This window comes from Stigmatopora argus, chromosome 7 (assembly GCF_051989625.1).
Source record: "Stigmatopora argus isolate UIUO_Sarg chromosome 7, RoL_Sarg_1.0, whole genome shotgun sequence".
Classification (NCBI taxonomy): domain Eukaryota; kingdom Metazoa; phylum Chordata; class Actinopteri; order Syngnathiformes; family Syngnathidae; genus Stigmatopora; species Stigmatopora argus.
In genome coordinates, this window is record NC_135393.1 from 18,832,523 (window position 1) to 18,845,068 (window position 12,546).

The 12,546-nt window shown below is 43.0% G+C and overlaps 2 protein-coding genes across 6 annotated transcripts in view; both read right to left on the bottom strand.

Moving 5' to 3' along the window:
* prom1b (prominin 1 b) overlaps positions 1–3,642 on the bottom strand; it is a 13,571-nt gene extending 9,929 nt beyond the window's left edge. For 2 of the 5 annotated variants that reach the window (XM_077605341.1, XM_077605340.1), the window contains exon 1: positions 3,110–3,641. In XM_077605341.1, the coding sequence (XP_077461467.1) occupies positions 3,110–3,392 (283 nt within the window). In that variant the 5' untranslated portion in view covers positions 3,393–3,641. Of the gene's footprint in view, positions 1–3,109 lie in introns of all 5 variants that reach the window. The other 3 variants (XM_077605342.1, XM_077605339.1, XM_077605343.1) reach the window with 3 other exon arrangements.
* A 577-nt stretch (positions 3,643–4,219) lies between these two features.
* On the bottom strand, positions 4,220–12,495 carry tapt1b (transmembrane anterior posterior transformation 1b). Its single transcript, XM_077605950.1, has 14 exons — positions 12,278–12,495; positions 11,545–11,675; positions 11,351–11,469; positions 10,575–10,737; positions 9,635–9,770; positions 9,172–9,269; positions 9,034–9,103; positions 8,870–8,950; positions 8,332–8,441; positions 7,781–7,840; positions 7,011–7,079; positions 6,848–6,924; positions 6,602–6,777; positions 4,220–6,227 (listed from the first exon to the last, which is right to left on the bottom strand). The coding sequence occupies exons 1-14, from the start codon at positions 12,447–12,449 to the stop codon at positions 5,950–5,952; spliced, it is 1,740 nt and encodes a 579-aa protein (XP_077462076.1). The 5' UTR covers positions 12,450–12,495; the 3' UTR covers positions 4,220–5,949.
* Positions 12,496–12,546: the final 51 nt, after the last annotated feature.

The following is a 12,546-nucleotide window of genomic DNA, read 5'->3' on the forward strand; positions in this document are numbered from 1 at the left end:
ATGTCTCAAAGTGGCGGCCCGGGGGCCAAATCTGGCCCGCCGCATCATTCTGTGTGGCCCGGGAAAGTAAATCATGACTTTCTGTTTTAGGATCAAATTCAAATGAAGAGTATAAATGTATATTAAATTTCCTGATTTTCCCCCTTTTAAATCAATCATTGTCATTTTTTAATCCGTTTTTTTCTGTGTTTTTAGTTCAAAAATCCTTTTGTAAAATCTAAAAATATATTAAAACAAAGCTAAAATAAACATTGTTTTAGATCTATAAAAAAACTGAATATTCGGGGCTTTTGATCCAGTTCTTTTAATCCAATTTAAAAAATAAATAAATCTAAAAATTATATCTAAAATGGTCCGGCCCACGCGAAATCCGAGTTGACGTTAAAGCGGCCCGCGAACCAACCCGAGTCGGACACCCTTGCTCTAAGTGGAATCTATATAATAAACTATTTATATAACAAATGAATGTCAAGTAAGTCAATCAACCAACCAATCAATCAGTAAATAATCAAAATGAATAAGATTTAATTTTAAATGTTTTTGTCGCTGATTGGGTGAAAGTGTTAAACCGTCCCTAGTAAGAAGATTTTGCCGCTTTCGGCGCAACGTTTGGATCGATCGCCAGCGAGTCGCTTTCGGCGCCACCTGTTCTATCTTTCCCCCCCCGCCGGCTTCTTAGTTAGCATTAGACGGCTAAGCTTGGACAGCTTAGTTCGGGAACCCGCTAGCTGGGACTCAGGGGCAGCGTCTTTGTTTTGATAGCAAAGCGCGCAAAGAAAACGTAGCTCAATCGATGGCGGAATCCATGGTGGCGAGCCATCCGTCCGTCCAGGTGGCGGAGCGTCAAAGCACCCCCGTGCGCCAACGCCCTCCGTTAGCGTTAGCTTTACTTGATGTCTTCCAGTAAAGTATAAATATAGTGCGGGTCAATCCCGGGCGCTGACCCATTCCAACAGATTAACCTGGCCGGCGTGACCTCCAAACAACCTGCTTTCGAGTGGTGAGGCTGCCATTGACGCCAATACACGTCCAATTCAATCTCTTAAACCTTGCCTTTTTTATTTCAGTCTTACATCTTTGTTTTTATTTTGATTTCTTTTCAAATTATATACATTTGTTATATTTGTAAAAGTAAACATCCATTTTTTTCATTGAATTTTCACTTTGCAATGATTTAAAATACATAAACAATCTCTAAAACAACTGCCAATGACATTCTATTTTTTAATTGAATTTGACGCTTTTCAATTTATTTCATTTTCTGAACCACTTTTCCTCACAAGGTTCGCGGGGAGCGCTGGATTCTATCCAGGCAGGGGATGCCCCGAATGGGTGGCTAGCCAATAGCAGGACATCAGGAGGAAAAACAACCAATTGCTCAGAGCTAGCGACAAGTTAGCATATAATTAGCCTAGCATGCCTGTTTTGGGGATGTGGGAGGAAAGTGGAGTACCCGGAGAAAAGCCACGCAAATCTGGGGATAACATGCAAACACCACACTTTGTGAGGACCCATCTGGGATCGAACACACGACCCCAGAACTGCGAGGTCAATGTGCTAACCACTTGTACACAATGTTTTTTTTAATACTCTCTGAAACAACGCTGATTATTAACGAACTGATTGACTGCCGACGACTGGAGCAATTCCCCAAGTTTGTCGCACCTGTGTCATGGCGGCATATGGTCTGCCTTGGATTAAGGTCTTACGCGGTGATGCAGGTGACTTGAGAAAGCTTCCCCTAATCGCTGATCTGTTAATTGATTAGCCAGCCCGGCGCGGCGGACCAAAAACGGCAGCGATTTAAAAGGCCTCCAATCCCAACGCCGTGAGCTAACGCGTACGAGCTAACCGCTACGCGCCGTGACTCGAGAAACGGTAGACGGGAACTCCGGCCGGTCGGCCTGGGGAAAAGTCGTGGGTCGACGGGTTCGCAAGAGAGAAGGATCCGTCCCAAAACGGCTCGCAAATTTCAAAATTTGGGTTTGAAACTGCCATTTTGGAGGTCCATTTCTGAGATAAAAATAGCCTTTCAAGTACAAAAAAACACTTTGACCGTGAAATATGGCGGCCGTGTCTATCGGAAGTAAACATGCGAAAAGCAAAACAAAAAGTCGGCCATTTTGATTTGATTTCACCTGAAACCAACCTTAGTAGACATGATTATTATAGCAAGATGCATTAAAAAATATTTAGGCCCAATGTAAACAGGAAGTAAGCCACCAGAGTCTAAAGCAGCTTTTTATAGACTAAATTCCACGGAAAAGGGAGGAATGACAACGGCAATAGTTTGAAGCAAATTTCAAGCTAGCGTGGCCGTAAAATGCAACAAGCGACGATTATCTCGCGTTAGCTAAACAGTGTGTAAACAGTTTTTTGAAGGCACACATTTGGACTTTGTTGTTTAGTGAGCATTCTGTGACTTTACAACCCCCCTTTAAGTAAACATTTTTCCTTGCGGTTGTTTTGAAATATTTCTCAACAAAAATATGCAATTGAATAGAGATTTTTTTTAAATAGACAAAGCATTTCGTGTCCATATTTTTGCATTTATTTTACTGACTGCTGCTATTAGACCAGGTTTTTGTTATTTTTGTTGTTGTCGTAGCATATATTTCCATCATATTGACGGTATTGTATTCAAGTTGTATTTTAAGTCAATTTCTTTTTACCAGTATTTTTAAAAAATATATCTGAGCCAATTTGTATAACTTAAGAGTGCTTAATAATAACAGGTGATTTGATTACCCAGGGAAAAAAACTAAAATGTATCGCTGAAAAAGTCATTAAATGAAACAGAAATTTTAAAACGAGTAAAGGAACAAAAACAACATTTTTTATCTTCTTCCCTACTATTAGGTTGTTGATTTTTGTCGTTTTTAGCGTTAACCTGCACTACGGACTAAAGACGGAAATTAGCCTTCGGCTATAATCTTACAAGTATATGTTCATTCATATGTATTGTCCCTTTATGACATAAATCAAACTCAAACTCATGAAAGACGACAAACTAAATTGCTTCTCCGGACTCACCTGTCCTGACTGTTTTATAGCGGTGTGGAATTAAAAAGTGGGACAAAAAAGTGCCAACATTTTGCAAAATTCTCACCTTTAGGGAAGTAGTTGGGCTGGATGACGTTGAGAAAACCGTGCACCATGTGGAAGAGGACCCCGATGGCTCCGGGTTCGTAGTAAGCGTGGGTGTCGTACACCGCCGCCGGGACGAAGCCGAAGCTCAGCTGCTCCACCGGGGGAGGCGAGCGCTGCCAGGTGGGGTCCGCTCGGGAGTCGCTCTGCTCCGGTGGCGGACCGCTACCGCTCCCGGTACTAGCGAAGACGACGACGGCCGCCCAGCAGCACAACAGCGGGACGAGCCACCGTGACCACAACATGTCTCCGTTCGTCCGTCCGACCGGCCCTCCGGCGGCGGGGGAAAAAGTGAGCCCAACTTCAAGGCGCGCGACCCTCGCTGTGTAATCCCAGACAAGACACCTGTCCGCTCCGGAAAAGTTCACAAGAAGAGAAATAAAAGCGTAAAGGGAAACGTTTTCTTTTCGGCGTCGCCGCGCATCTTCCCCCGGGGTACGTCGCTCCTCGCAACGGCTGGAGTTGATCACTCAAGTCGCCGCTCCAGCTCCAAATCCCGTTTGAGTGAGGGAACGTCGAAAAAGTCACGTGCCGCTCAAACGCCGTAGCTGAAACAAATGAGAAAGGAAACGAAAGAAAGCCGATTTCTTTCAGGTTGTTAGTGCACTGAGCTATTTAGGAAATGTATATACTTCATATTTTATAAATGAATTCAAATAAATACATATAAGGGAAATTGTGGTTTGCAGGAACAACGCATGATAAAATGTGGACGGTCCCTTGAGTTAAATACAGCACACCGGGGATACCGGAAATCGATATTACACTTGAATTTCAAATTAATTAACACGTGCAACTACTGTACATGAAAAAATAATGTTGTCATTGAAAATAAAGATCATTCTTTTGCATTTAATACAAAGAAATTGAAAACTTGTAACAGATCTATTCCCTATAACTTAACATATTTACTGTTACTGAAAACAATTTGTTACAAATATGAACATTTTTGAAGAGTCATATACATTTGACAATATTATTCATTTTCGGGAATGAAGTCAGTGCGTCCATTGAAAAAAAATCCCATTTCTCTTTCATCAAATGAAATATGACGCAACAAAAAGACGAAAAAAACGTTTTCTAAACCAAAATAGTTTATTCTTCTCGGAAGATGACATCACACACACGCACGCGCACGCGCACGCGCAGACAAAGCGAACCCAGAAGCTATCAGTAACGTCGTCAGTCAAAGATGAGACAGTGCATCTCGGTGTAGAAGATTGCAAAAGTCTACACACCCTTACACTCAGATTTTTTTGTAAAAGTCTACACATCCTTACACTGAGATTTTTTTTAAAACCTCGGAAAGACGCAAAATACACTCCGCTGGACCTTAGAAATAAGGAAACCAGAGTAGTTTTGAATGACCATGTTCAATCGATCGCTGCCGACCCTCCCCTCACAACAAATTGGACGTCAATGGCAGTCAATGAGTTCAGAGGCTCAAAAAAGAAGACTCGGAGGCATTTCAGGTCAGCGACGTCACTAAATGATTAATCCGCGGTTTAAAATGATCGTGGCAGGCCGACAGCGAATTCTGCCCAGCAACAAGCCAAGTAGTATGCCAAGACAAATGGGATTGGACGTCTATATCCGTCCGAGGTGTGTAGACTTTTCATCACCAACGTAAAAACAGTTGTTTAAAAAAAGTTACCTGTCAAAGTCATTCAAAAACGTACAATCCAATATAAAACAATTCAACGCTAACGTTAACACCCCAAAATTGTAACAATTGGTATTTTCTGCACTTTATGTAAAATGAGCGTTTATATTTAGCGTTGTAAAATGATTTTGGTCTATTCTTATGGATTTATTTAGAGAGTTAAAATGGTTGTTTTTACAAATTGCTTAGCTAGGCTAATAGAGTCAAAAAGAAGGCGTCGTTATTGGCACTGAAACGTGCCAATCATTTTAAGACTAAATCAAAAGCTTCGAAAATGAAGGGGCCTCAAGATTGAGCCCTGGGGTACGCCTGATTCTTGTTCGTTACTTTTGACACATTCCCTCGATAGACACATTCAAATTTGTTACAATAAAAAAATAAAAACAAATTATTCACCTGAATCTTTTGTTACCTAAATTTAGACATCCAATCAGATGAGTTGATCACGAGTCGGTACTCAATCCAGTCTTTCATTCGCTCCCATCCTTCCAACTTGAAATGGATTGGACGTGCAGAGCCGTCAATGACATTTATACATAAATCATTGGAGGAATACATAAGTACATACAAAATACTAGTGATGAAAAAATATAGAACTTTCAATGGGTAAAATAAAGGTAAAAATGTGAAAATCCGAAAATAAAAAGAAACCGAAAGCTATTCTCATACTATTTTAATTTTTACATATTTTGTTCAAAGTCATTTTTTAGTTTCTTGTGGTTTAAATTTTATTCTTAAAATCGTTAATTTTAAAATTGTAATTGTAAAAAATTCCTACCTTTGCTTTTTTCCATTTGACCACTAAATAATGGAAGGCAAATTACAATTCTTAAAAAAAAAACATCTTCATAAATGTATATCATAACTACTGTACTTACGTATTCCCCGTGGCTCTTTGACGTACAATCGTGACGTTGAGGAAAAGACTAACAATAGCTGCAAATGCTTTGGAAAAAAATAATTAAAAAGACAAAGACAGTGCACTTGTAACCATTACATCAACTTTCACGGCGACTTCTGCCTTGGCCGTCCTCTTTGGGAGCGTTCCGGCGATCCCCCGCGGCGCCGGCGCGCGGCGACAGCTCGGAGCCGCCGCGCCGTGTTACGAATAAATTAATAAATACTCATCGTCTCGGCATTCAGTCGATGCGATTCCCGCAGATGGTGAAGCGGTCGATCTCCAGCAAGTCTTTCTTGGGGGTCCGGCGCGCCGCCGCGTCCTGGTCCAGACCCGTGTCGGCGTTGATCATCTTCGCCGCGTCGTCCTCCTCGTCGGGCGTGGTGAGGAAGACGTCCGAGTCGCTCTTGGGGATGGTGGCCGAGGCCGAGACACCCGCGCCGGGGTTGCTCTCCGATACGTATGCGGGTTGCGGGCTGACCGACGCCAGGGGGATCCCGGATTTGTCCGTGGTGGCTTCTGCGGGAAAAGATCGCCCGTTCAATTTATTTATTTTGTGGTTTTAGCGTGCCTTTGCTTTTCCTGCTTAGCAGAGGCTAATCTTGAAACAGTGGCTAAGCTAGTTATCACTTCATTCATTTCAATGTGATTCCACTGGCTTTGATGCCCCTACCAACATGGCTACCCAGAGGAAACCGAAGATACCAATGATCTTAAAGACTCTCAATTACTAACAATAACAATTTTGGGGGCCTCGTGATTGAGCCCTGGGGAACGCCCGATTTTTCAAGTTGACTTCAGATAAAAAAAACATTCCAATTTGTCTCTTCTTGTTGACCAAATCTCCACGTCCAATCATCCTCATGCGAAATGTGTTCGCCGGGAGTGCGTACCTTGCGTGGCGGGGGCGCCTGGCGACGGCTTGGCGCGGTGCGCCCGGGAGTTGACGCGGCTGGAGACGGCCGACGGCGGCGGCTCGAAGAGTTTCTCCTCCATGTTGGCCTCCTTGACGAAAGCGCACGAGGTGCCCAGCAGGATGATGCTGTTGAGGACCTTCAAGGTGATCAACCTGGAAGGAGCGCGGGTGAGTACACGCGGTCAGGGAGGCGGGGTGACCAGCGGCCGGGGGCGGACTTTACCCCAAATAGAAGAGCAGCACGCACACCAAGGAGAGCGAGCCCTGGATCTTCACGGAGCTGCTCACCACGCGGATCAGCTGTACGGAGGAGAAAAATAAAAATAAAAGCGTTACGTGGTCACCACGGCAAGCAGAAACGGACGTTGGCGCGTCACGTGACCGACCAGCAGTGCCAGGGGAAGAGGGATGAAGCCCATTCTCCTGGAAACGGAGTCGCTGTAGTCGGTGTACGCCTGCGCGCAATGAAAAAAGCGCGTTAGCGACGAGCCAGGCTTGGCGCTAACACAAAATATTCTACCATATCCTCTATTACACGTGTCAAAGTGGCGGCCTGGGGGCCAAATCTGGCACGCCGCATCATTTTGTGTGGCCCGGAAAGTAAATCATGAGTGCCAACTTTCTGTTTTAGGATCAAATTAAAATGAAGAGCATAGATGTATATTCAATTTCCTGATTTTCCTCCTTTTAAATCAATAATTGTCATTTTTTAATCCATTTTTTCTGTGTTTTTAGTTCAAAAATCATTTAAAAATATATAAAAAGCTCAAATAAACATTGTTTTAGATCTATAAAAAACTGAATATTCAGGGATTTTAATCCAGTTCTTTTAATCAATTTATAAAAAAAATTCTAAATATTATATCTAAAATGGTCCGGCCCATGTGAAATCAAGTTGGCGTTAAAGCGGCCCGCGAGCGAACCAACCCGAGTCTGACACCCTTGCTCTATTACTAGCAGAGAAGTTCAAAATCAAATGAAGCCCTTGGTAGCATATTAGCAACAAGTTAGCAAGATTCTATGAAACGAATGCAGACTGCAAATGTGTCCATAAATAGGTAATTATGCCAGTTTTGATTTGTCAATTAAAATCCAAATGCTAAAATAGGATCAGTCCCTGAAAGACAAAACAACAACAACAACAACAAGAACTCACGTTTTTCTGTCGGCTGCTGACCAGGTCAAAGGCCAGACTGGCTCGATACTCTCCGTAAACCTGCCACGTGAATAGGAGAAAATACACAAGGATTTATTTCAAATGACATTTGAGGACATGCGCCGAGTTTTTCCACAAAGTGTCACTGGGATTTGGGGGTATTATGGGGTGTAACATTTTTTTTTCAGGACACTGTTAGTATTGATTTGGAAGCTAAAATGGGACGTGCTATCATTTGTTTTGAAGGCCGCTTGAGAAAAATGGCCTCGTTTTCTTTCCACTTTTTGAGTCCGATCCCCCAGATTTGTCGTCGTGGAAAGAAGGAAGAGGACGCAGTCGAGTTTTCTTTATTACAAGGACGCGCAATCAAGTTCCAGCTTTGACCGTCAGCCAGATTTCGGTGATTAGCTTTGACAGCGTCGGAGATAAAGAGGCTAATCCCTCCGTGTGTCACCGGCTGCCGTTGCGTAACGGCGAAGGAGAGGACGCCGTGGCTCGTCCCCAATAAAGACAAACGATACCGGGAGGGGGAGAGGAGTCACTTCACTCACGTCGGCGCTGATGTCGTTGAATTTGGTGATGAAGGCGTGCTTGACCACGTCCACCGTCACCTCGGAGGCGATCACCATGGCCACGTCGGGAAACAGCACCCACAAGTGGTCTGGCAGTAGAACAACAACAACAACAGCAGCAGCAGAATGTAACTTTCAGTTTCTGTGTTCCAGCTAGATTATTGTATTTCTTTAAAAAATACTGAAATAAAAAAATCAATTTAATAAAAATTTAAAAATAATTATCTTTTGTTTTTTTAATAAATAAATAAAATGAAAATTAAAAACCCTCCCAATTTTAATAGATGTCTACTAGTGATAAACTCATTTCAATTGACAAAAGACCTTTCATTGCCCCTACCAACATGGCCTCTGGCCTCCGGGCGGCCATATTGGTAGGGGCGGCATTCCCATTTAAGTCAATGCGTTGTCAAAACTACATCACATCTCCAGCCATTGTTAAAAGATTTTAGAAATGTCAACCACTCAATTACTCAAAAGGGATTGGACGCCTTCTGGTGATAAAATGGTGGGTTACCCGGATTCCAGGAGAATTGCTCCATGTTCCTCAAACAGACGATAAGCAGGAGGATGTAGTTGGTGAACCTCTCTTTTATGTCTGCAAATGAAGCAAAGCAAGAACATCAGTCCCTCAAATGGACCAGACCAGGCCAGTCCGTCCGTCCGTCCGCTTCCTCTTACCGCTGTTGGACATCTGGAAGAGGTTGTTCTTCTCAAACTTCTTGAAAACGCTTCCTTTGATTTCCACAAACTGCCAGGAGACAAAGAGGGGTGAGCTTTAAGGTTCAGGGGGGTGCTATGGTGGCGCCCAGTCCTCACGTTGTTGGACATCATGATGGTGAGGAGCGACTTGTTGTGGGAGTTGAAGGCCACGTTGAGCGTGGTGGCCTGGACCATGATGAGGATGGCGTGGAGAACTCATGTCAAGCATGTCGAGGTGCAATAACATATCATGACCAGAAATAGAACAAAAATGCCAATTGCAGGATTACTCAGCTATTGATACATCCCGGTTAATCCAATCTTAACTATTAAAAAAATTAAATATTAATAAAAAATATCATCCCATCTTAATACTCACTATTTTTTCAATCACCAATCAAATATTTTCTCAATTTCTTTTTCATCATGCAATATCTATTATTTTTCCCATGACCAAAGTTGAATGAATGGAACAATATTTACCCTGATCCTCAAATATTTTTATGATTTTTTTTCCCTTCTATTATATATATTTTTATATTATATTTGGTCTATTTTCTAAATGTTTCTAAAAGGATACAGACATAGAGGACGGCCATGAGGAAGTGCGGTATGACGCCGATGTGCGCCCGCTTCTTCTCTTTGGGCTCCGTGGCCGTCCAGTACAGCGCGTCCAGAATGTCCTGGCCGAAAGACGAGAAGAGGCGGTCGGCCACCTGGAAAAGACCAAAAAATATATAAATATCTAACACATTTTCCCCACATTGAGGTGCTACTACAAGACTTGAATTTTTGCCATCAGTGCGCCTTATATATGGATCAATATTGCTTAATCATTGCATACAATTCCCTTTAGCAGTAACACCTTGACATACAAGTGCCCCGACAAACGAGGACTTTGAGATAGAAGAAAAATTCCGAGCAAATATTTACGTATCTCCCTCGTGCAAAGATTTTTTTTTACAGTTTTTTTGCGTTAGTCAGTGCCGAATCTAGGGCAACACAATGGGTCCAAAGGAAGCAGGTGCAATGAAGGGTAGTGCAGAGAAAAAGCAAATGATGCCAATGGATATTAAGTGGGAAATAATGGAAAAACATGTACGCGTGACTGAGATAGCTCGCCAATACGTATGGAGAAGCAAGAAGTTATGCTTGAAAGCCGCACTACTACTACTAATACTACCACTACCACCAGTACGGTACTCGGACGTTTGGTCGCCCGGAAGGTTATTGATAATTACCATTTAAAATTGTTGCTCAAATTCCCTAAATACAAACTGTGAATTATTATTTAGTCATACTTAATGCCCTATTAATTATTAGGCTAAAGAAAAGCTCCAAATTTCCCGGACTTTTATTGTTTTTTGTTGGAGAACTTGTTAAAAGACCCTGACTGACGTAGCTTCTTAAAGGGAAAGCGCACGTACATACAAACTTCTACACTCACACGTCCACTCAGTGAAACTGAGAAAAAAAAAAACGTCATAAGGATGTGGAGAGAATGGGACGAAGCGGTTGACCTCCAGCATGTTGTAGATGATGTAGAGCTTGATGACGGACTGGCCGCGGATGAGGTGGTACATCATGGCGTAGTCTACGTAGCTCATCATGGAGTAACACAGGATCATGATGAAGCCCTTCAGGACGTCGCACACCTGGGCCGGCTGCAGGAGACGACCGCCGCTGAAGCGTAAAAACCATCGCAAGTAACTACCCACTAAATACCAGCTGCTAATGAAGTAAATAGGCGTTATGTGTTGTGTTAGCTCAAGGATGGCTAACACACGGCTCCCGTCCAAAATCAATGTGGGCGGCTCTTTGCTTCTTATCATATTTTCTATCAATTGGGACTCATTTCACGTATTTTTGTTTAGACTCAAATTCATCAGGGCCAAGCAAAAATAAATAATACATTACATTTAAAAAAAATATTGGGCAGATTGGATTGCACTTTTGTAAGTGGAGGAATGTGTTATGGTGAATAATAAGGTTTTTATTGTGCCTTTTGTGCTCTTTGACTCCCACGATTTTTACTCTTTGTGTCTAAAGTGTTCATTTAAAATGTTTTCCTCTTTGTCCAACTTGTTCGCCAGCCCTGTGCTAGCTAGTTTCCCAAAAATTTGATGAGTATGTGTGTGGTTTTCATTGCAATAGCGTATTTTTTTCCCAAATGCGTTTATGGATTGTTGTCTTTTTGGGGGGATGATACGGCGAAGAGCAAAAATATACCTTACATGTACAGTTGTTGTGCTGAAAAAAAATGAACAGCAAACATGCACGTCAGTCAATGTCTTACTTGAGACCACAGCACGGCAGCGTGAGAAGCTGAAGTAAGGCCAGCAGCACTCGGAGAGGCAACAGCGTGAAGACGTAGAGGAAGGCGTCCAAGCAGAGGAAGAAGCCAAAGGTCATCAACTGAAAAAAATAAATCAATGTGGTCAAACGTCCACCCTTGAGGTCAAGCCGACGTGGATTGGGTCGCCTGCTAACCTTTTCCAGTTCCTTGGGGATGCGAAGGCAGGTGTACACCTTCTCCCTGCGTTCCGTGTACTTGGCCTCGTTGTGCTCCAGGAAGTAGCCTCGGGTCAGCTCGGTGGTGACAAACCGGACCAGAGACAGGTCTATGTGCACAAAAACAGGTCCAATTAGCGGCAGTTACGATAACGATAGTCTCGCGATACGGAAACGATTCTCCTGAACAACCCATAAGCAGAAAAACAACCTCTTGTCGTCATTCTACTCTGAATTTCAACGAATCTCATTAATTTCGTCTTTGGTTCTAATTTGGCATTATGAAATTATTTAAAATATCGAAATTAGATGCAAAAGATTGGGGGTTTGACCCCATTTAAGAGCTGTAGACACAAAATAAGCAAGATATAGTACAATGATAGTGGGAAGGTAAATAATGCACGTGGGAAAACGTTAACGCTAGCTGTCATGGGAAGCTAACGGTAAGTTAGCATCATGTAGTGATAATATCAACAGAATGGAAACATTTTATTTTTAGGTCGAGTTCTCTGTTTGGCATCTCGGTTAGGGCGCGTTGGTGTCGGTTAACGGATTTTAGGGCTGTCTTGATAACATGTGAAATGAGTTTTAATGACAAACGACAATAAAAGGCAACAACAATAACAACAGCAAGTCAGACCGGTGGCTTGCTAACGCTGTCAAACCGAGGGCATCCCTACCTAGTAGCGGTTAGCCGGGCTAGCTACCTCACCTGATAGGTCGCGTTTAGGCACTTTCTGGCTGCCATTTTTGTCCGTGAAACGCAGGCTGTCCCCTCCGCCGTCCTTCCACTTGGCCCGGAATGGTCTCGACGTCCTGACGCCGCTTTCCCTGTCCTCTTTGTCCGTATCCTCGCCCAGACCCGTTGTTTGCGAGTCGGCCATCTTGGACACCGAGAGCCAGAGTCGCGCTGCCCAGGAGACGTGCGTCACTCGGATGTGACGTCAAGACGAACGGAAGTTTAGCTGTGAAACGATGTCA